Source organism: Haliotis asinina, chromosome 2 (genome assembly GCF_037392515.1).
Source record: "Haliotis asinina isolate JCU_RB_2024 chromosome 2, JCU_Hal_asi_v2, whole genome shotgun sequence".
In the NCBI taxonomy this organism is placed as follows: Eukaryota; Metazoa; Mollusca; class Gastropoda; order Lepetellida; family Haliotidae; genus Haliotis; species Haliotis asinina.
In genome coordinates, this window is record NC_090281.1 from 73892777 (window position 1) to 73918182 (window position 25406).

At 40.9% G+C, this 25406-nt stretch overlaps 3 protein-coding genes across 3 annotated transcripts in view; 1 reads left to right on the forward strand and 2 right to left on the reverse strand.

Annotated features, from left to right (window-relative positions):
• Window positions 1–24277, forward strand: part of LOC137272861 (uncharacterized) — a 76784-nt gene extending 52507 nt beyond the window's left edge. The window contains exons 5-11 of the mRNA XM_067805268.1: window positions 15704–15750; window positions 16193–16209; window positions 18618–18716; window positions 19906–20039; window positions 20598–20847; window positions 21273–21525; window positions 23880–24277. Coding sequence (XP_067661369.1) covers window positions 15704–15750; window positions 16193–16209; window positions 18618–18716; window positions 19906–20039; window positions 20598–20847; window positions 21273–21525; window positions 23880–23991 — 912 coding nt within the window. The 3' untranslated portion in view covers window positions 23992–24277. The remainder of the gene's footprint in view (window positions 1–15703; window positions 15751–16192; window positions 16210–18617; window positions 18717–19905; window positions 20040–20597; window positions 20848–21272; window positions 21526–23879) is intronic.
• Window positions 1875–3947, reverse strand: LOC137272858 (probable cyclin-dependent serine/threonine-protein kinase DDB_G0292550). The gene has a single exon (XM_067805266.1). The coding sequence runs from the start codon at window positions 3945–3947 to the stop codon at window positions 1875–1877; it is 2073 nt and encodes a 690-aa protein (XP_067661367.1).
• LOC137272859 (probable cyclin-dependent serine/threonine-protein kinase DDB_G0292550) lies at window positions 9525–12060 on the reverse strand. The gene has a single exon (XM_067805267.1). The coding sequence runs from the start codon at window positions 12058–12060 to the stop codon at window positions 9982–9984; it is 2079 nt and encodes a 692-aa protein (XP_067661368.1). The 3' UTR covers window positions 9525–9981.
• Window positions 24278–25406: the final 1129 nt, after the last annotated feature.

The window sequence follows — 25406 nt, forward strand, 5'->3', positions numbered from 1 at the left end:
GCCCATAGGTATATAGTAGTTCTGTCCTTTAAAGAGGTAATTCTTTGATCAAAATGTGTTCTTGTTAAAACTGTGTTATGATGATGATGACGTAATGTGATGGAACACGTGTGTCGCAAGTAAAAGACAAATATCCTATTTCAAATATATGCAGGAAGGAGACACATGCTTGATGTGGACCATGTTTGCTCACAATAGTCCTCATTACTGGCACCGTTTAAACTACTGAGAAACATTAAAGGATTAGGCGAGTTTCCGACTTGGTCAAGCGACACATTTGTACGTGCGATTGCTGGCATAATCTATTGCGTCATTATGTTGTTGAGATGCTACATAGCGCCGGAGGAACCAATAGTGAACTGCACGTGGATCATGCATCCATTTGCTGAAAAGCATGTGCACACATCGTGCATTTAAACAGCTTTGTTTTGGTGTGAAGTTTTATTACGAATTCGCTGCGTTTCATCAGTTATTGAACTCATGACAATAATTTTTCAAAGTTACGAATTTGTTTTACAATACACCAGTGAGATTTGTGATTGGTACTAAACTCAACAAAAATAAAAACTTGACACTCGTTTTAAAGTCAATAATTTGAACATTTTGGAAAATGGGTTTGAAATAGGGATTGTATTAAATTCTCTTGTCATTTAAGATGCTATAGCATACAGATCATGTTTATCATGGAATCGGTTCCACCGGAAATGCGACTACAATATCCATGATCAAACAACTTAATGAAATCATGTCAATACCGGGTGTGTTCTGCATGGGCGTTCACAACTGCGATACAACGTCTCCTCATGGATTGGATGATGCGGCTGAACACAGCTTTGGGAATGCGCCGCCATATTTGTACCAATGTGGCAGTGACAAACAGATTACGCAAATGACGTCAGACAATCTGTCGGTCTTTTGCGTGTGACGTCACACGTGGTCGACCAGGACGAGGGCGGTCAGCTGTAGTGCCAATTTGATGGACACGTGTCCGGAGATTATGGATGGTCTGTCGAATGCATCCCATAACCCTAGCAACACCAGTGACGGACGTTCCCGTATTCAGCATGCCAATGGAATGTTTGACAGTCGTGGCATTGCAAATTAGCGAATAAATAACCATAAAACCATGTTCTTCTGAGATGACACTCTACTCTTCTACCGTGAGATCAGTTGAACGTGTATCAATAGGTCACGTGACTTGTTTCACGTGGAACCGTGATTTTAGCATGCAGTGCTCTCCCCCCTTGCTACATAGGCCTGACCAGTGGAATGAATGTGTGACGTAATGCCCTTGACAAACATTTAACCATAATCACAACAAGAACTATTTCAAGAAAAGTTTCAAAACACTATTTGAAAAATAATGAGTGTCAAGTTTTTAATTTTGCTGAGTTTATATATGCTGAAGGCAGTATAAGACTAAATTAAGTCAAAGTATTGTGTTCCACTCGGTACAGTGTTGTATAATGCAGACAAAAACAAATTTTATTGTTACAGTTGGGTAAAAGTAAGTCATAAATCCCAGAACTGACACAAAAGGTACAACATACAAAGTAATCAATTAGAAAGACAGTGTATGCAGGAAAACTGTTGATGTACTCTGAAATATTCGTTTCAGAACCACTTTTTTAACATAAATATTTCAACATTTCTCTGAACAGCAAGCAAACATTTATCCAAGTTTTGAACTACACTTATTTGTTCCAGAGTATAATTTACAATTTAGCAAAACAAACATTTCTTATGGAACACACAAACAAACGAGAGGTAAAAAAACATTCACAACGAAAGGTAAAAAGGCATTCACACTTCCTCATTCATATCAAAGGCACAAGGCTTGTGCAGTAAGGATGGTGTCGACGACACATCACCGTTTACCCGTAGTAAGGATACTGGTTATAACTTCCATAGCCTCTACCAAGGCCGGCAACTCCGCTACCGAATCCACCGACGCCGTTTCCAAGGTTAACTCCTCTAACGAAACCATTTCCGTATCCACTGACGCCATGACCAAGGCCGACAACTCCAAGTCCAGCTCCTCTAAGTCCGTGACCGACGCCGTAAATGTAGTTCGGGGTGTTGTGGGCGGCACCGGCATGGTTGGCAGCAGCCCCGTGAGCGGCGTTGTAGGCGTGACCGTTGTTGCCGTACTGGTTGTGGGCGTAGTCGTTGAGGTTCTTGGCGCTGGCAGCAGCGGCGTTGTTGTGGTTGTCATAATGAGACCTGGCAGCAGCGTTGGCAGCACCAGCAGAGGCAGCGGTGTTTTTGTTGTAGTAGTTGGATTTCTTTGCGGCGTTTCCGTTGGCTGCATCAGCAGCATCATAGTAGTTGGAGGCTTTGTTGGCGTGGTTGGCAGCATATTTGTCGTTATTATGGGCGGCGGCATTGGCAGCGTTCTTGTACAGGTTCTGAGAGAATTTCTTGGCGTTGGCATGTGCAGCATTGGCGTTCTGTCCGAAGTTGTCCCTGTAGTCCTTCTTGTCGTAGTTGAGACGCTCGTAGTTGTTTCCGCCGGCCTTAGAATGGTGGTGGAACTTCTTGACCAGATGGTGTTTCTTGGCACCCTCGTTGTACTTCCGTCTGTAGTCGTCCTTGGCGTAGGCAGATTTAGCATTGTCATGTGCGGCAGCCTTGTTGTCATAGAGACTGGCAGCGTCAGCACCGGCGTGACTGAATCCATGGTTGTTGGCAGCGGCACCGTCCTTATTGTATCTGTAGGCGTTCTTGTTGTCGGCAGCAGCTCCAGACTTGTAGTAGTCGTTGGCCTGAGCGTTGTTGTAGCCGTCTCTGTGATAGGCGGCACCGGCCTTGCTTCGGTTGGAGTCACCCAGTTTAGATCCGTATCCTCCATTCTTGGCGACGGCGGCATTGGCAGCACCATCATAGTAGTTAGCATGTTGACCGTGGGCGGCAGCATCGTAGTACTTGCTGTTGTGTGCGTCATGTCCGAGGTAGCCATTGTTGTACCCATGGCCGTACTGGTTACCGTAGCCCTTACCGTATCCAACTCCTTTGCCGAGAAGACCTCCAGATACACCAAGAACACCAGCACCACCAGCGATGCCATGGGCGAGACCTCCATATCCGGCGATGTTTTTGGCAGCCTGTGCAGCTGCATTAGCAGCGTTCCTCCTGTTGTAGTAGGCGTTCTTGCCGGCGAATTCGTCATGTTTGTTGACGGCAGCATCGTGGGCGTTGGCGTAGTATTTGTCACTTCCGGCAGCTTCGTTACGTTTACTGTCATAGCCGTGTTTGGCACCACCGTTCTTGGCAGCGTGACTAGCAGCAGAGCCATATTTGCCGTCTCCGTATTGAGCCTTGCTGGCGTCCTTACCGTACTTGCTGTCTTTCAGAGCGTGAGAGCGATCAGCAGCATATTTGTTGGCGGCGTGGTCGCGGTTGGCAGCACTGTAGGCCGCGTTCTTATCACGGTATTCGTCCAGGTTGTGGGAAGAGCTGTCATCAAGAATTTCGTAGTCACCGCCCTCATCGGCGTTTTTGTTATACTTCTTGTCGAAGCCGTAGTTTACTCCGGTGTTGTAGACGTTCCCCTTTCTGTAGTAGTTGTTGTTGGCATAGTCGTTGTTGGCAGCAGCTTTGGAGGCATCGTCCTTCCTTGCGTACTTTGTGGCAGCAGCATCGTGGTAGTTGGCTTTGTTGGCCAGTGCGGCAGCACTAGAAGCTTTGTTAGCGTGAGCGGCGTTCTTGTGGCCGTAGTAGTTGGAGGCGGCATCTCCCTTTGCACTGGCGTGATCAGCAGCCTTGTGGTAGTTGTTACCACGGGCGGCGTAGTTGTCGGCGGCTTTATTATAGGCATTAGCGGCTTTGTTGTAGCTTCCGTGTTGACGAAGACCCTCAGCGCCTCCATATTGTCCCTTGCCGTAATCGTTGAGACCCGAGGCAACGTGGCCAAGCTGTGCGACAGCTCCAAAGTTGTTGTAGGACATGCTGGATACGGCAACGCCGCACACAGCGACGACGGCGACGAGGAGACACTGAAAACACAACAACATAGTGATAATTACCTTGTTGCCTGTTGGTAAGATGATGAGGGTTTGAAGAAAATTGTTTGGAAACCATCATTGCAGCTTTACACGTTTTTCTCTTATCCATTGCTGTTTGCATTGTTTGCTTCTTCGTTCAAAGACACATCTCCGTATTGCTCCATAGAATTTTCTACTTATTAATGAACAGTGTATGTAAGACGTATTTTGTTATAATGCATTGAGCTTCACTAATAGCACAGATTCTAACCCATTCGTATATTGAACGTGCCAACGCTTAAACCATTTACCTATTCCATTATCCTTCAATGTGTGATGTTGATGTCCAGTAAAGACACATGTATCACTTCTAATTCCACTTTCACTTTATGAAAATACCGAAACGTCTTAGAGATAATTACTAGAAAGTGTTTTTCATTTCACGATCTTACATTTACCTTGCTTCAAGGACGTGACGATGATTTTAGATATAACTGATTCGAGACAGAGTGTCGTAAGATCCTCATTATCTCATAATTAGCAATCAAGCGTGATTGGGAAGAACGTTTTCCATCCTTGCATCCTTGCTCTATGTCCAAATATCATTGCACTGTCATAGATCACCGTCAAACCTCTCAGATATATGTACACAATGACACTTATCTACTTTACCAAAAATACATTATATGTCACCCGTTCATATTTGCATGTCCTAAGACATGATTGCCTTATGCGAATGCAAAGCGAAGAGAGTGCAAATAAAAGAGCTTTGAAACATTTCTTGCCATAAAACAGATGAGTTAAACACATGCATCATAATTTCGTCAACACAATCTGTGTCGTTAGCCTTACTAGGAAATATACAGCAAGTACTGTTTGTGTTGCAAACGTATATAAACTACTGAAATGAAGCAACTTTTATAGAAAACCCTGTTCTATTGTTCATTTAATATATCATCAAAATATTTAGTTGTCATTTAGTCTCCCATGTCTTTAGCAGATAAGTGTAGACTATTTGTCGAGTGTGCTCTGGGTCGGGGTCGGGTAATGTACTGTCACAATAAGGAATCAAGTGAGGGAAAAAATCTGATGTAATGTTTTAATCGATATTTAAGTCATATTTTCATTCACTATCGTCACCAGAAACTGCGCACAAATGGAATGTCCGTGGTAACTGCTTTGTCAAGTGTACAGTGCAAACTGATGTCGTGTTTGATTTCATAAGGCCTTGTGTATTGGACACCTTTAATTTGAACTGAAAGGTACATTGTTTAGGCATGCTTAGACAACATGTAATTATAGTTTTACGAGCAATAAAGCATCGCTTTTAAGTTGTAATATAAGTGAAGATGCATTTATCGAACGGAAAGATATCAAACAACTTCATGCAACTAGAACGGGCAGTGTGAAACAAAATTTAAGAAATTTTCTACAACAACCTATGTGTATCGCCAGAATAACCCGTATATAATGTAACCCGGAATGTATTCATCACAATGGTGAAAAGGTGTTTACTCTTACCTTCATGGTGGCTGAGATGATGTGGCAAGCCTGAATCTTGCCAGGCTTATATACCTGACCAGTCAACGTCGTAAAGATTAACTTACGCTTAACGAGGGGTCACGTCGCCACCGGTGTCGTTGAAGAGACAATAAGCGTCTCGTTATGAAATCAGCTTCCGTGAAGGGTGTTGAGTCAGATAAAAGAGTTACCTCACTCTCGGCAGGGGTTGAACGTCGGCAGAGTGCGGGTCTGTATATTTCTCCATACTGACTCTCAATGAGTAAATATTTATGATTAAAGGACCAAAGCCTTACTGAACAGCGTGATACTGAATACAATAGACGAAACGCTCTTTGTACGTGAAATGTCACACTTAAGAAAAGTTAAACATATAGTTTGTGTATAGCCCTATATCAATTACCTCGAGGAGCAAAACCCATATCAAATATTCAACAGACAATAGCACAGCCATATGGGATATATAAATGTATGATCAATAATCATGAACTCTGACAACATCGCTCTTTAGAAAATACGGTATCGGTGTGTTTAGTATTTGAATATATACATAATTTTGATAGAAATAAATAATGTCTTACTCTTTGAACATATATAATCATGACGGAAAAATATAACGTCTTAGTCTTGGACCTAAATAATTATGATAGAAACAAATTACGCTTTAGTCTTTGAATATTTATATTATTATGTTAGAAACGATAATGCCTTAGCCTTTGAGTATATAAAATTATGATAGAAATATATGCCTTAGTCTTTATATATGTATACATAATTAGTTTTTATAGGAAGAAACACTGCCTCAGTCTTTGAATATGTAGAAATAAATGATGTCTTTTAAATTGGAAAGGAGCACGTGGCAGATGTGAGATTCATATTACAGTCATCTGAGGTGTTAGTTGTCTCGGTAACGTGGAAATATCATGATCAGATGTAGTGGTGAGGGTTACCTAATATAAGGGAAGGAAACGTCGAGAGATACAAGTGAAGAAGTTGTTTTCCATAAGATTTGTCTTGCAGTACTGATTAATACATAAGCAGATCTAGACGGGATAGTTTATATGGAAGCGTTTATACAGTTTTCAGTATGGTATTACAGAATGAATATAAACGCACTTATTTGTTTACAGTTGAACAATTGTTTAAATTTTAACTCATTTGTGTTTGCAAGATAATGGTTTGGGATATATAATTTTCGATAACGTTTTCAATCACTAACATGGCGTGTCGCCGAGGTTACACATTTTTCTTTTTGGGAAAAACCGTTCACATTCCTGTTTCTTTAGTTAAAACGACGCAAGGGAGTTCTTAAAATTAATGCCAAGGAATTCTTAACAACCCCCACCACTACCACAAAAAAGAGAAAAACCAACAAAACTTTAAGATCCAAGGAGAAGGGGTATATATATCAAATGTTTTTCAAAGACGAGTTCAGATTTGAATATACGTACGTCGTAGTTATCAGAAATTCTATCATTGCCAGCTTCCGTTTGATCTATTAAAGCCTCGTTGCTATACCGTTTGCTAGTCACGCCGAAGATCCGGGTTCGATTCCCCACATGGGTACATTGTGTGAAGTCCAATTCTGATGTCCACCACCTAGATACTGCGGGAATATTGCTGAAATTGGCATTCGGGATCAGCAACTGCAACCTTTTGTTTGTTGTCCTTCACGTTAGCACTTGCCCTAAACAGGGTGTTGTCGCCACAGTTTCAGTTTACCTGGTTACTCCTAATAAAGCGTTTTAGTTTTTTATAGTTATATTGTTGTTATTTTGTACAGTGTTTGTTGCACGTTATGGTGGAAAATACGTAATACAAGAATCCGTGAATCTGATTTATTCATTAGATTTAAATGAATATTATGCATTAAACCCCAAAGTGTCTTCATGCTCATGTGCTCACTTTGCGTATTTCAAGCATGAAAATGTCTGTAGTAGAAGGAATTTGCGGCCAGGTTGTATTTGGATTGTGAGACACAAGTTCATTTCATGACATTAAACATATACAGATAAGCAGTCACCATGTTCTGTTAAAACATTAAAATACCTTCTTGAACATATTTTGATCAAACCTAGTATTATGCGATTAATTGAATACATATTGCACAGAGTCATTATGATGGTGGGGCAATGTAAGGAAAACCCCTCTATCACAGCTGAATGAATGTAAGCAATCACCTAGCATCAACACTTGAATCTCACATTCTTCAGATGTACAAACTAGTCTGAACATTTGCGTCAACTGTTTTAATTGATCTAGTATGTAAGTGAAAGAAAGGATAAATACGTGAAACAAGGGAACAAAATGCGTTTCCGTGCTTGTAAACCATATCTGCCTTTATGCTTTATTACGTTTAGATGATTGGGAAACATTTCGATTGAAGCACATGACTCAGGGGACACATTCCATGTGGGGCTGATAGCACATGAAGCCCCGGCACTAGTCATACCATTCCACGTATTAGACACCTGTTGTTCCATGGAAATATTCAGATTCGGGATTAGAATCCCCAATCCAAAATCCGTTTCTAACTTCATGTTCCCGCAAAGTGTGTGATTGTCACTTACAAGTAGACGATAGGCAGAATTCAGATTTTGATTTTGCTCTGGTCGAACTGAAATGTATTCATGTGAGTATTTATTTGTACAATTAATTATTATTTTTCATTTTAATTTTGTACTTAATATTGTACTCAGTAGATAAGTCCTGGTGTACGTGCGTAAGGCTGCCTAAAAAATTAAATGCTCCTCGGGCACATCTCTTTCTAAAGTGACGAGGGCGGTAGAACTTTTTAAACTTTTGATAGAAAAAAATGTGACGAGGGAGGACCACATTTTTCAGAAAGACAATTTGCACGCATCAATGAGTTGTAAATTCAGTCACATTTGTTCTTACAGACACTCATTGCTATAGTGGACAAATGGATGATCGGGACACGGCCAAGTCAAATATTATTTTTAATGGCAATACAAATTGTTACGCGCACAAATAAAAGTTACGCGCCGATGCCGAAATACACTTCACTTTTGGTATTTAATTTAATTTCAATGGATATAATGCATCTATTCGAACGCCTTCATTCTTAATTGCATCTCAAATTTCCAACATTGTAATATGTTATATTATGGCGGTGTTGTGTCTAGGTCGTGAGCCTATAACGCCTGCTATGTGTTTAGACGTGAACAGTGTTCAGATGCGCATCTAAATGTCATTGAGTATTTCGGAAGGGATTTAGCCCCATGAAGATGTTTGGATCAAAATGTGTTGTCGTTAAAATATATTGATGATGGCGTGTGGTGATGAAAATTGTGCAAGTTAACTAATGGCTAATGAATGCAACCGTATGGCACGAATGGATAAACGTAAATACATACATACATACATACATACATACATACATACATACATACATACATACATACATACATACATACATACATACATACATACATACATACACCGTCTCATGAATCTAAGAGTATATTATTGGACCTCGTATCGTCATACAGATAAGGTGAAAGCTAGGTATGACAAAAATGATCAATAATCGAAAATCGGCGATGGGAATTATCTTTTGTCTTTATTCATGTGCTGTTCCAAACAATGTTCACGATGTCGTTTTGCTGGTAATCTAAGCCAACATCGCCCATTTCCGAAGTGAAACATGTTCTCATAATTATTGTTATTTTAGCTCAGAGTTACTTCTCCGATATTTATCGATAATTGGTCGATATTCATTTAGCGATAATCGATCTGTTGATTTTTATCGATGCCTTAATGATAGGTGCCTTGGAACAGAATGTTCACCCAGACAGAACCCTCCCAGGTGTATCCCAGCTTACACATCAAGTCGTACATGACAGTTTGACAACCGCGGCTTAACGACAGTTCATAAGCTGCTTCATGCCTCCCTTTGGACCAACATATACGCTGAAGGCGATTTAGGACTTCGTTCAGTCGAAGTATTATGTTCCAGCTGCTATTGTTGTATATAATGTAGACAAAGACAAATTTATCCGACAACATTTATTCTTACGATTGGGTAATAGTAAGACATACATCACACAACAGAAACACAACAGAAACACAAGGTGCAAAATAACATATTACAAGGGAAGTTTATACAAAGAAATGGATTACGTTTTCTGAATTTTGTTTTCCGATACAACCATGTTTGAACATAATTGTGCTCTGGAGGCATTTCTCTGAACTGCAATCAATGTCTATAACTGAACTAGGTTTTGAATTACATTTATTCTTACCAGCATCAAACAGTATCAAGTGAAAACGGTATTTTTCTGATCAGATTAGCAGGAAGTACCCTTCAATTTACAAAACGAACAACAAACCATACTTGTGAAACACACCGTTCAAGACACATAAAACGAGAGGTAAAAAAGCATTCTCACTTCCTCATTCATATCAAAGGCACAGGGCTTGTGCAGTAAGGATGGTGTCGACCACACATCACCGTTTACCCGTAGTAAGGGTACTGGTTATAATCTCCATAAACTTTACCAAAGCCGGCAGCTCCGTTACCAAATCCACCAACGCCATTTCCAAGGCCGAGAACTCCTCTGCCGAAACCATTTCCGTATCCACTGATGTCGGTACTAAGGCCGACAACTCCATGTCCAGCTCCTCTAAGTCCGTGTCCGACGCCGTAAACGTAGCTGGGGGTGTTGTGGGCGGCACCGGCATGGTTGGCAGCAGCTCCGTGGGCGACGTTGAAAGCGTGACCGTTGTTGCCGTACTGGTTGTGGGCGTAGTCGTTGAGATTCTTGACGCTGGCAGCAGCGGCGTTGTTGTGGTTGTCATAATATGATTTGCCAGCAGCGTTGTCAGCACCAGCAGAGGCAGCGGTGTTTTTGTTGTAGTAGTTGGATTTCTTTGCGGCGTTTCCGTTGGCTGCATCAGCAGCATCATAGTAGTTGGAGGCTTTGTTGGCGTGGTTGGCAGCATATTTGTCGTTATTATGGGCGGCGGCATTGGCAGCGTTCTTGTACAGGTTCTGAGAATATTTCTTGGCGTTGGCATGTGCGGCATTGGCGTTCTGTCCGAAGTTGTCCCTGTAGTCCTTCTTGTCGTAGTTGAGACGCTCGTAGTTGTTTCCGCCGGCCTTAGAATGGTGGTGGAACTTCTTGACCAGATGGTGTTTCTTGGCACCCTCGTTGTACTTCCGTCTGTAGTCGTCCTTGGCGTAGGCAGATTTAGCATTGTCATGTGCGGCAGCCTTGTTGTCATAGAGATTGGCAGCGTCAGCACCGGCGTGACTGAATCCATGGTTGTTGGCAGCGGCACCGTCCTTATTGTATCTGTAGGCGTTCTCGTTGTCGGCAGCAGCTCCAGACTTGTAGTAGTCGTTGGCCTGAGCGTTGTTGTAGCCGTCTCTGTGATAGGCGGCACCGGCTTTGCTTCGGCTGGAGTCACCCAGTTTAGATCCGTATCCTCCATTCTTGGCGACGGCGGCATTGGCAGCACCATCATAGTAGTTAGCATGTTGACCGTGGGCGGCGGCATCGTAGTACTTGTTGTTGTGTGCGTCATGTCCGAGGTAGCCTTTGTTGTATCCATGGCCGTACTGGTTACCGTAGCCCTTACCATATCCAACCCCTTTGCCGAGAAGACCTCCAGATACACCAAGAACACCAGCACCACCAGCGACGCCATGGGCGATACCTCCATATCCGGCAATGTTTTTGGCAGCCTGTGCAGCTGCATTAGCAGCGTTCCTTCTGTTGTAGTAGGCGTTCTTGCCGGCGAATTCGTCATGTTTGTTGACGGCAGCATCGTGGGCGTTGACATAGTATTTGTCACTTCCGGCAGCTTCGTTATGTTTACTGTCGTAGCCGTGGTTGGCAGCACCGTTCTTGGCAGCGTGACTAGCAGAAGAACCGTATTTGCCGTCTCCGTATTGAGCCTTGCTGGCGTCCTTACCGTACTTGCTGTCTTTCAGAGCATGGGAACGATCAGCAGCATATTTGTTGGCGGCGTGGTCGCGGTTGGCAGCACTGTAGGCCGCGTTCTTATCACGGTATTCGTCCAGGTTGTGGGAAGAGCTGTCATCAAGAATTTCGTAGTCACCGCCCTCATCGGCGTTCTTGTTATACTTCTTGTCGAAGCCGTAGTTTACTCCGGTGTTGTAGACGTTCCCCTTTCTGTAATAGTTGTTGTTGGCATAGTCGTTGTTGGCAGCAGCTTTGGAGGCATCGTCCTTCCTTGCGTACTTTGTGGCAGCAGCATCGTGGTAGTTGGCTTTGTTGCTCAGAGCGGCAGCACCGGAAGCTTTGTCAGCGTGAGCGGCGTTCTTGTGGCCGTAGTAGTTGGAGGCGGCATCTCCTTTGGCGAGAGCCTCGTCAGCAGCCTTGTGGTAGTTGTTACCGCGGGCGGCGTAGTTGTTGGCGGCTTTGTTGTAGGCATTAGCGGCTTTGTTGAGGCTTCCGTATTGACGAAGACCCTCGGCTCCTCCATATTGTCCCTTGCCGTAATCATTGAGACCCGAGGATATGTGCCCGACCTGCTCGGCAGCGCCAAAGTTGTTGTTGTAGGACATGCTGGATACGACAACGCCGCACAGAGCGACGACGGCAACGAAGAGACACTGAAAAAAAGGTTACACGTTTCAGTCATGCATATTCGTAGGCTATTGCCCCACTGAAGTTTCTAAATCAGACAGTTGAAGAACTGTATTACTTGTTATAATGAAGTATTAATCCTCAATCTGGAATAAGTGAACAGTGATTCTCGATGCCACCAACATTCAAGCTACTTGACAGTGGTGTGCACTTATTGAAATTCACACGTATTATGCATAAAAGTGTGAAAGTAACAAACGTTTAAAAATGTTATTGAGTTAAATGCAGAAAAAAGTGTTTTTATGGACTTATCAAACATGCAGAATGAATTGTCTTTACTGGAATTCAAAAGTCAAAAGATTTTTCTCTTTAAAATTGTTTAGAAAAAAATATGTTGTGGTATCATGAATATCACATATACTGAAACAAGCTCATTCAACACAAATGCTTACTAGACGGAATCGATCTTCATCAATCGTGGTTTAAGTAATATTTCTATTCAATAAGGTTCACACCACACACGAAATCACTGGCCGAGAGAGTTACTCCGTTACGCCGTGATTTGCAGTTGTGTCTGTATTCGTAGGCTCTCATATATCCAAAACTTCTAATCTGAGTGACAGTGAGTTTAAATGGCGCCATACTTAGCAGTATTCCAGCAATATCACGGCGAAGGACACCGGATATAGGCTTCACACACATGGTACCCTTGTGGGGAGTCGAACTCGTACCGATAGGCCAACGCTGTATCTACTAGGCGGACAATAAATGCTTGTAAGAGATCAATTTTTCTCTCAAAAACAAGGAATATGCACATGTTACAATTGAATGCAGATAGGAATAAACGTATGAGACAAGACTGAGATACATGTTCTGAAATCAGCCCATATATAAGGATAATAACCGGAGTATACAGAAGGAAAAGAGTAAAACATTTCATTAAATTAATTAACGATGTTTACTCTTACCTTCATGGTGGCCCAGATGATGTGCCAAGCCTCTACCTTCCCAAGCTTATATACATGGCCAGTCAACGTCGTAAAGTTTAACTGTATCTTAATGAGGGGTCACGTCCCCACCGGTGTCGACGAAGAGACAATGCCTGCTACGTCATGAAATCAGTTTCCATGAAAGGTGTTGAGTCAGATAAAAGTGTTACCTCACTCACGCCAGGGGGGTACGTTAGCGGATCACAGGCATGTAAATTCCTTAGCGCTGGCATCAAATTATGTTTACGGTTGAAGGAGCAAAGCATTACTGAGCAGTCAGACACTGAATATGTTGAAAGAAAACACGGTTAATACCTTCAGTGTGACACTAAAGAAAAGTTACAAATATATATGTAGTTCGTTCACATACACATAGCAATTTCAGATGGCAAACACTATTTCAAAGTTTTCATGTAAATAGCTTTTATATGTGCTTTGTATTTGGTAAAGGTTGGTAAAGTAAGAACATTAATATTTGAAAATACGGGGCTTAGAACCTTGTCCAAGAAGAATTTGCTGTGCAGTAAATGAGTGTCCCACTCTCAAAAGTTATATATTAAACTATTTGCCTCAGTAGATAAGAAATGGTGGACATATTTGAGTTTTGTTCAGATGTAAAACCAAGAAACATAGATTTTCTACGTAAGAGTTGTACCTTAATGGTTTTAAACATTGCTTCCAAGAATTTTGCCACATTCTTGCCCTTATTTCACCATTACAAAGTATTGTGTATCATTCGACCTGGTAATATACATATATATCAACTGTTCGATATATACATCGGGGTGACGAAAAGGAACTGCATGTCTTTCTGGACAAGATGGTTCAACATGTGTATAAATAAACTACTTAATATAAGCTATTTTGTGTCCTTCTTTCGGGAGTTTCCTTAACCTATTTTTGTAAATTCTTGTGATGATATGGCACACGTCGTCAAGTAATCTAAAAATATAATTCCCTCAAAACAAAATAGAATCCAAAACTTTTCTTATTTGCACACCTTTTCAAAGTACAGGTCACAGGTCACAGGTCACATGTTATAATCCACAAATCAGGTTAACAATTACATGCTCTGAACACTTTCAAGAAAATATGTCTCTATGTAAAGGTGCTAATATCGGAGTCTATACAGCCGTATGCATACATGTATGTTGCTTTTCTGTCTTTGCTTATGTTCAATGTTAAATACGAACTATATCCAACCGGAACCAAATTAAGTACGTAGTGATGACTAAAATTCTGTAAAGCTAAAGCTTATTCCAACATCCGACATGAGTCACTCTTCAATTTTCTTCCAAAGTCTATTTATCAAATTACAACTTTACAAAACGTCACAGGGATGCGTCACTAGTTTTTATTAATTGTTATTACTAATTTGTGCCTAATAGAGTGTCTTAAGTCTGTACTCTGTGTTCATCTAAATGGAATAATGTTGTTTCCTCATTTTAAATTTGAGGCTGATTTCTTGAATTTTGACGGGAGAAGGGAGATATGAAACCGCTTGCTACCCTTATCAGAATGTAACAGTTTATGAATGTAGCAAGGATCTAGACGTAATTCTCATAAGAGTTCATGGGAGTTAAGGGTGGCAAGCATATATATTTTAGTAGGTGTTTCACACAACTGATCATACTTTGATGAGATAAGAACTTGACATTACAATAATATTTAGCTACAAATTGATTAAAATCTGCATTAAAATCTTCCATCATTATCCAGTGTTTTATAAAAATATACTAGCTTGAAATGAGCTACATTGAGTGATATTTAAACTGTGTTGAATCCTGAAATTCAAACGTAGTAAGATGTGCTTTCATCTTTCAAACCTTGATATTTCAACTTAGTATCTTGAAAACTGTAGAACGTGACGTGCACCAAACACCATTTTAATGGAAGAAAAAAAACACACACGCACATCCCAACTATCCGAATAGGCATTGTATGTAATTACATTGTCCATGTGTGAGCAAGAGCTAATATGATCTTTAATGAATCGCACATATGCATTCTTCTTTGCATAACAACACTTTTCCAGTGCTACCATGTATAAAGCCATTTTAAATACTTTATAATAGGGGCATAACTAAAGGAAGCTGAATTATGTGCAGATAATTTCCCATCCAGTTACCGTGGCAAAATTAAGTCAACAAAAGCAGTTTAATGTGTATATTTTATACGCGTGCCTGCCTCGAGCCCTAGGGCGCTCATGAAACAGCCAGAACCTTCTAATGCTAGGGAGAAGATATGAGGGTTCTCCACACTCGCCACGGCTCACTTGCGTTAAGCTAACATTTGGCATATGAAGTTGTAAAAGTTTGAATTCACCGTCCTTGATAAGGAAGCCCATTGAAGCTTAATCAGCCGTGAACAGATGCATATAAACTGTCCATCGTAATTGGCGTTTTATAAGATTGGGCCAATTTTCACAGTATGAACTATCTTGTCTGTTATTTGTGATGGGACTTTTGGTATTTTAAAGTCGAAATTCAGAGCATCTGATTGAGAGAAAATGCAGTGTCAGCAATTGGATTGTGTGGTTTTCAACAAAAAATATTTGTCAGGATATGACGTAATTGTTCAAATTATAGTCTGTACTAGTCTGTGTTTTTATGTCTGCGTTTTTATGTTTCAGAGAGAGGTCAAACGGATTGACGTGTATCCAAGACGAAGCCGCGAAGAGTATGTATCTAAAGCAATGCCGGTAGCTAAGTGGTCCTTTTATCATATTATTTTGTTTATACATTGACAAGGGCTGAGCAAATTAAGTCGCTGCACTTTACTGCGCAAGACTCGAAAGAAAGAAGCATGTACAGACTGTCGTCTTGCAGTTGTTTAACACTGCATTTTACAAATAACAAACGATGTTCGTGCTCATTTGTTTTAACTGAAAAGATAAACGTTATCATAAATAAACTAACATGACTTGATACGCCGAATTATCGTTCGACGTCACGAAAGATCTGTTTCAGCTGATTATCACTTGAGAAACATATGTCCTATTCTCGATGCTTACTTAAACAAATCGAAACCAAATGGTAAGCTGAAATCAGCTTGAATCAATTTGAAGTATTCCTAGCTGAAAGTACCTTTAAATTAATAGTTCAGCGTAATTCAATTTCAGGAAAGAATTCTCGACAGGTAGGTCACTATGTTTACCATTACGAATAACATAGTAAGATTCAAGTTCCTGAAGGTGGCATTCGCCATTCAAGGCTTGTCACCTACTAGAATATGCTCTTTGATAGTTTGACTGTGGAGTCATGAACACAATATTAAACATGATTCAAGGTTTGTCACCCACTAGAATACGCTCTGTGGTAGTTTGACCGTAGAGTCTTAAACACAATGTTGATCATGATTCATGGCTTGTCACCTACTAGAATATGCTCTTTGATAGTTTGACTGCAGAGTCATGAACACAATATTAAACATGATTCAAGGTTTGTCACCCACTAGAATACGCTCTGTGGTAGTTTGACTGTAGAGTCTTAAACACAATGTTGATCATGATTCATGGCTTGTCACCTACTAGAATATGCTCTTTGATAGTTTGACTGCAGAGTCATGAACACAATATTAAACATGATTCAAGGTTTGTCACCCACTAGAATATGCTCTGTGGTAGTTGACTGTAGAGTCTTAAACACTAAATTGATCATGATTCAAGGTTTGTCACCCACTAGAATACGCTTTCTGACATAATATTGAACAAACGACAGAAGAATCTGTATCGAAGCCTTGCACTCACGAACGAAGAAGTTGGTATTCATAAAGTTTGTCTATATTGAAAATATATTTGGAAATATTTTGATTCAAATACGTATTACCAACCTGAAAAGTGGGACTTCTGTTACCTCTATAACTTACGGGTTATAAACCATTCATAGTTGTATACTTTCTGGACCATAACACAGATAACTATTAGATGATACATACATAATATTCTAAGTTTATATTCGTAAAGGTTTTCAAGTCTAATATTTGTACGTCCAAACTTTAAAAATGCCTCTCAAAGACCTTGTGAGAGTTAAACACGTCATGGACAATGTTCCATGTTCATCGCTTTTGCATTTACTATAACGTGTTGATAATAATTATAGAGTGATAGAGTGAGTGAATGAATTAGGAGATAAACATCATGTGTTGGCCAATTTCCGGGTGTTATTGAGTATTTGAAGCACGGGAATGCATTTGGAACCGACGGCGTCAGCTGGAGGTTTCAAATGAAATATTCCCGTGCTTCAAATACTCAATAACACCCGGAAATTGGCCAACACATGATGTTTATCGACATTGTAAACACAAAAGTAAACCAAAGGGTTTTAGTTGTCTGCACTCGTTTACATCGAATACGAATACAGCAGTGAAGTGTCATCAGCTGGCCGTTTCAGCTGGTTCCCATGGTAGTATCTGGAGCTGCTCATTTGTGACGTCATTCTAACTTTACGTCACAATATGATTTGAATGACGTCACCACTGTTGATGACACAACAAAACAATTGTTTACGTGTCAATACGCGGTGAATAGTCTTTCAGTTTCCGGGAATCTAATACCATTTAATCATGTTTTTCAACCAATCAGATTACACAACACAGTAACTTTTGGTTTACAATGTGGTTTTATACCGCTTTTAGAACTATCATGGCTGAGGACATCAAATAGGCTTCAAACATTGTACTCATATGGAGAAACGAAAATCGATCCAGTGAAATCTGAAACAACTTGTCACAAGATATGAGTATATTTTCTCTTCAAACCAAATGGGAGATGGGATAGCTTATTCTGCTCGTCACTCGGAAGACACGGATTCGAGTCCCAACATGGATCAAACTTGTCAGCCGCCGTAATATTGCTGGAATATTGCGAAAAGCGGCGCAAAACCATACTCACTCACCCACTCACTCATTGTAAATCCAAAATGGTGAACTCACAGTATAGTTTGTCATATTTGGAAAAAAATTAGGATTATCAAATAGTTCCTCGATTGTGCTTGTCGTAAGAAGCGACTAACGGGAACGGGTGATCAGGCTTGCTGACTTGGTTGACACATGTCATCGGTCCCCAATTGCGCAGATCCATGCTCATGTTGTTGACCACTGGATTGTCTGGTGCAGACCCGATTTACAGACCGCCGCCATATACGTGGAATATTGCTGAGTGCGGCGTAAAACCAAACTCACTCACTCAAATAGTTCCTAGGAGTATGCTATTTATTAAATATATACATTTCATATAAATGTGGAAATGATATTCATTAGCTTGACCCGTCCAGCTGATACTGAAGTCCATGACCACGTGTAAAGTACCTCTCTACGATACCACTAGCAACAAATAACATATATGAAGAATTTCATTGATGGCGATTTGATACAATTTGTTTCGTCTCGGCTGTGATCTTTTATGCCGACGCTGAAAGACGCTGTGCAATAGATATCATGAAATGTAACCTGTACTTAAGATCTGGTATTGTTTTGATCAAAGCGCATGAAGAGGTGGAAGCCCTGCATTTATGCCACTGTGTATAATCTATGTTGCACGTTTTTAGATGATCTGTTGTTGATACGACTGAGGAAGCTCTTACCCCCTGCGAAGATTGGCGAAGACGTTCTCTTCAAAAGCCCGGATGATGGATGGTACTATTTAGGTACGTTGACATCTCCCAGGAGATTACCAGTCTTCTGTTGCCAGGCGTCTGAATGTTAGATTGAGCAAGATATCACGGCTTGCAGCTGGTTGCAACCAAACAGGTATAACAAATGGCCGTCCCCGTACGGACAGACCTCGAGTTACCACTGCAGTTACCTAAGATGGTACATCCGGGAACTACATGTACGTGATCGTACTGCCACGGGTAAGAGCACAGCAGTCAGGGTGCCCTGATTTCCTCGATTGCCGTCAGACCCGTGCTACGTCGTCACCATCGCACTTATCCGTTATCTAAATGTATCCACTTGGCTGTACATACATTACCTTATTCTAAACTGGTCTAAAAATTCATGCACTAAAATCTATTTGTGGGCGAGTTATGTATGTTTGAAAATACATTTTCGCAACAGATTTCTGGCGTATGCGTTTCTTTTCTCGGTATAGTATATTATCCCCCTCACAACAAGCAGCTCAGCTTCGTTACCATCTTATCCCTCTCACAACAGATGACACAGGTACGTTCACATCTTATCCCTCCCATAACAGATGACACAGGTACGTCAACATCTTATCCCTCCCATAACAGATGACACTGGTACGTTAACATCTTCTGTTCTCACAGCAGGTGGCACAGGTACATTAAAACTTATCCCTCCCACAACATGTAGCACAGGTACATTAACATCTTATCCCACTAACGACGGGTAGCAGAGGTACATTCACATCTTATCCACTTAATGAGTGGCACAGTTACGCTAACACCTTAACATTTTAGAGCACCTACCACAATTACATTAACTTAATTTATTCTCTTACAATGTCGATCACCGGTTATCAACTGATTATTTACAACTCGCCGTCATGAATCTAAATTATTGCTGAATGAAGCACTTTTACAAGAGAGCAGGTTATTTTGGTCTAAGAATTCATTATAATTAATGAACGACGGTCTGCGGTGTTGGGTTAGCTCACTATCAACCATGTCGTGGAGCCTGACCACCTATTTCGTACGTCACTTCATACGATCAATCTAGCGTGCGTACCTGGATCATCAACCCCTTCGTCACACACAACTGTAAGCTGATATACAACTGGATGATATCTTTATTTGGCACGGCCACGTATATCTCATCTGTACCCTCCTTAATCCTCACATAACCATCATGTAATTCTGAATATTGTCCTAGGCAAGGTGTCCTACGACTGCTGTGACTTCAGCTACATCGTTACCGACTGTAACGACTCCCGAGAGAAGGTCTGGCGGGAAGACATAATCTGTGAATCAGACCGACATGTTGATGCAATCAAGAAGCGCAGCAAGGTGAGCAAGAAGTGTCTATCTCGTTATAACGCGGCCAAGACCAGATGCGATGTATTTTAGTTTCTCTGAATATTTAGCGGTGAAAACGTGTTTTGGGTGATGCTACCGTAGGTACTGCTGATGATCATATAACGATGTTGCCAAGTGTTAATAATGTGACGAGCTTGTTTACTTTGGTGAGGGCACCTTAAGGCACTGGCAGTGTACAAACAAGGGCTACACGGTATAGCTTTATCCGCTGATGATGTCCAAAGAAATGATCATGGTGGTGTAGCTCCAGGCGCTATTGTCGTCCGAAGAATGATCACGTGGTATAGCTCCTGGTGCTGACGGTGTCCAAAGGAGCACCATGCGGTGTACCACTCATATCTGATATACTGAGACCTCGTTAGGTACACCTGAGCCCTGGTGGCTGATGCTTGCTGTGCTAAGACCATGTTGTGGTTTTATAGGTGGCGTTATTGCCAAATTCCGCACCAGAACAGAACAAGAAAGTCATTTCATACCATCACTCCTGTTTCACCTACATGATAATATATTACCACTTACCCTGCACAGGTGCTGGTGATGCATCCGTTGTACCCCAACAGTTACTGCCCCGCCACTGTGATTGAGGTGCAGGACAAAGCATGGAAAGTACACCTGCCCGGTTTGACCAAGTTCAAAACTGTGTACCAGGAAGAAGACTACATCGCTTGTTTAGTTTTGGAAAAGGGTGCCTACGATGAAAAGATAATCAAAGTTTTAGCAAAGAAATGGGAAACGATGACAGTTCTGGCAAAACACAAGAAAGGAGAATATCACATAGGTGAAGCTGTTAACCATGATTATGAAAATGGAATTCTAACAATATCGTATTATAAAATGTTCATGTGCAGATTAAAACATGTTCTCCGACATTATCGAAAGCGCTTGTCTTTTTTAGTCTCAACTAAATTTGGAAACAGACTGCCGTATAGGCAGATAATCTGGTCTGCTGTCACGGGATTGTGTCGGCAAGACTCGGTAGTGCCAAGGCACGGTGTTTTCAATTGTTTGAGAACCAGATGGTACCCGTAGAGCATGAGATGAAACTATAATGTGATATTTAATTACAAGAATTTAACAGAAACAGGGCCACCTACAATCATAGGTTTCTGGCACACTTAAGGGACATAACTCTGTCCAGTGAGTGGCCATCCAATCCCCACTCAATATGACAGTAGCTAACATGAGTAATTTCATGTCACCCAGGTGCAGTTAAAGAATTGTTAAGTGGGAGTTTAACTGAATACGTCATCACCTGGCTCGACCAAACAGAGAGCGTTGTGGATTCGATCCATGTGTTCGGCGGCCTGACGCCATTGCGGAATCTACGGGTCAACGACCACGTGCTGGCACCAGTGACGATTGACAGGCAAGAGAATCCTTTGTGTTACCTGCCCGGTGTGGTGGTGCAGAAAAACAGCAATGTCACTGCAACCATCAAGACGATCCACTCACACAGGTAACCAGAGGGGGTGGGCGTATACTCATTCATTCATTCATACGTTCATTTCTAGTGTCCTTTCATGATAAATTAAGGTAATCGCGCAATATCTAACAAAATAGGTGAAACTAACCTAAAAAACCCAAAGCAGTCAAAAAAAAAAAAAAAAAAACGAAACGAAAAAACCCAGTAAACAAAGCCACCAAGTCTGATCACGCGTTCACTTGCGCTAGGCCATCCTTTTTCACACACATTCCACAAATCATTACTCGCCGGACTTAAGTTTGTGCCATGTGCTACTGATATTTGGCGGTTCAGCTTGGGGTTTGAACAAAACATATGCTTTATTTTCGGATTGTGACTCAGACTATCGGAGACTGGACTGGGATAACTTTTTAAAGTACAATGTGGATAACCAGGGTTTCAGTATGTTCATGGAAACCTCATGCCGTTTCTTCACACTCGACAGGGGATAGCATGCTATGCCTGTCGTAAGAGGCGACTAACGCGATCGGGTGGTCAGGCTCGCTGACTTGGTTGACACATGTCATCGGTTCCCAATTGCGCAGATCGATGCTCATGCTATTGATCACTGGATTGTCTGGTCCAGACTCGATTATTTACAGACTCCACGGTCCAGACTCATCACACTCTCTCTTGATTGCCTTTTAGTATTAAGTTTCAGTTGTTTGGGTTTTTTCGTTTTGTTTTGTTTGTTTTATTGTGTTTTTATCTCTTATTGTTTACAGCCCACTGAGTGAGCCTGTTTGAATTAAAATATTATTGTGTTCTTTGAAGAACGGGAGTGCTGTTTCTATGCCTTACTTCTTTTAGTAATTGGTAGACATTGGTTGTCTATTATTTGGCTCCCTGAACATTGACGACGTACGTACAACAAATGCCTCTCAAATTCTTTTATTAGCCAATCAAGAAACATTCTACTAGTCATTTAGAAGGCATGTCTATATTTCCTGTTCCTGAAAGATTGCGCAACTATTATGTGCACTATCTGGATGAGACTTTGACAGTGCCTTCGGTAACTGTTCTTCAAGAAGTATACATTGTCAAAATGACTTTTAATTCAGAATATATTATGATAAACGGTAACAGAGCAACATGATTTGCGAAACATCATTACACATTGGCCTGATTTTCAGCGATATTTAGACGAAGCGAACATTCAAGATTATAACATTAAGTGTTTTGTGGACAGAGTACCTCTAAAATATTAACAATTACAATATTATGACACAGCTACTTTACTTTGTGGTAAAAAAACAGTATTGTGTGGGGTTCACGTGCAGAAAAAAACTACCAAAACTGAACACAGAGTACGAAACTTCCGCTCAAGACACTTTTTAGGCGCACAGTATGGTCACGTGATGCTAAGGTGTGAAAACATTTACACAAGAAAAACAATTGCATGTTTAATCATATGCCAATGAATCGTTAGGTAGTTATTGATTTACAAACATCTGTAAGTCTACGTTTTGACCCCCCCCCCCCAAAAAAAAAAAAAACCCAAAAAAACCCCAAAAAAACAAAAACAACAAAAAACAAAAAACAAAAAAAAACAAACAAAAAAACAAAAAAAACCGTAACGAATACATACTCCTTCCCCACTCTCTAATTATTCGCCGTAGATATCAGCAATCACTTTCGTGGTGTACAGAACGTGGGAGGTAACTCGTGGCGTATTGATACAGGTGTGTCGTTTTGCATGATGCTTCTCGGTAGTGGGTAGAATCGCGGTCACAGGATGATCTCAATTCACTTATACCTTCGTTATACCATAGCAGTATCTTTGATAAGGAGGAACACACCACACTGATGCGGTTATTTGTTTCTGGGATTTTATGGAAATAACACCTAACTGTCTTATCTTTAAGGCCATAGACAGTAGATTGGAAACATTATATGATGCCATATACTTGGTAGAACAATCAGATAACGGCGCTGTTCAGAATGGCAGCTACATGGTAGACGTAATGAGTAATGTATTGTTACGCCGTGTTTACATTGCCCAGCAATATCACGGATACGACACGAGTAATGAGCTTCACCCATGTGTGGAATCGAACCCGGGTCTTCGGCTTGACAAGCGAACACTTTGACCATTAGGCTAACCCACCGCCCCTGTCTGGTTCAGTTCAGAATATTTACAGACAGTGTCGTACAGCTGAAATACTACGGAATGTGTAATTTAATAGCAATCCTTTTCATTGGTTTGCAAGAGATGTGACGTCAGCAAGACCCTGTCATTTTGGCTTATTTGAAATGGGATTAGAAAAATCAAATTGATTTGTTTTTATTTCAGTATGTTTCATACCTATTCTAAAACCTAGAGGTAATTCAGTCTCCTTGTGTCACAGGCTTGACGACCACACCACAATCGATGAGAAGGAGTGCTTCTTCATCAGCCCTCTCTACTACATCGCAGCAGCAGCAGACTACCTCAAACACCACCACGCCGACGACAGATAATGATTTGAAAACATCAGCATTCTGTATGTGGTAGTGTTCACGTACGTTGAGTTTGTTTGCCCGTCTTGTAAGTGGCTGATATACATAGATGACTTTTCAAGACGTCCTCAAACAGAAGGAAAGAGTCGTCTAGAAAAAGACATTGTGACCAGCACGTTTATCATATCTGACGAGCCCTACTCATACATTTTATTGTTTTCCTCGATACGATTGATGAAACACTATCAAAGTTAAGATAATATTTTTTTCACAGATGTGTTGATTAAATGGCATATTCGTCGGATTTTACAATTAGATTTACGATACCGCGATACAAGGCTGTCATGTGCCACTTTATTACAGCCACCCCACTGAAATGCTGTGCATAAGTTTCACTTTGATACTCACACAAACACACAATACTGACTTTGTGCCGTTCAGCACTTGTTTCCCCTTATTACCAAGAACCAGGCAGGTCTACAATAAATACCACGTATTTGATCTGATGCTTGCGGGAATCGAACTATACCGACTATTCGGTAAGACGATTTATAAACTGTACTAGAGAGGTGTTCCACATTCGTTGACCAGCCGATGGGATCACGTCACTGGAAGAACGGAAAATACGTAGAGGAATATTATGAGGGACATATTTCTTTGAGAGAAGCAACAGTTGATCTGAAAAAGCTCCTTTGTGCATTATGTGGTTTCCGATAAATAAACTGAAGAGCAAAAGAACAGCAAATTTTTAAAAATGAAATGTTATAAAAGTGAGCGTTCATCTTTATGCATTCTATTTACATAAAAAGCCAGAATTGCGTTTCTTTTGCTGTTCAGTATACTATTAGACATGTTATTCTCTTAATGTCTCTTTTAACTCTCTCTCTCTCTCGTGTGCCTGACTATCAACAGTCTCGTACTTGACTTCCGTAGATACATGTGCTAGTAGAAAGTGGTAGTACCAGATTCCTTCGCTTTGATTTAGAGTTATCCACCCCTGCTACGTATTTATTATTATAGGATATTTATATAGCGCACATTTCCAGGCAACTAGTTCTTGCTCAAGGGGTTGGCATATATTTCCTTCGATGATTTGATGTCAGTCTCAACGGCTTATCGCGTTATCAATCTGAGGTCCCTTGGGAACATACAACTCTTGGCCCTCCAGGCGCACCGAGTTATTTGTGGATTTCTCATCCTAACGAGGTACAAATTCACAGCTGGGTTGACTGGGACACATAGTCACAGTGCTTTGTCCAAGTTCACTTCACGTTGCTGTAATCGCAACTAGGTGTTACCGCTTGTCAGTTATTATAAGAAAATGAAACTATTTCAGTTTGATTTTATGGCATATAAACTTAAATTCAGATGGAAGATGACCTCAAAAGAGAGAAACAACAAGGAGAAACAAACTATTGCAATGATACTGCTATAGT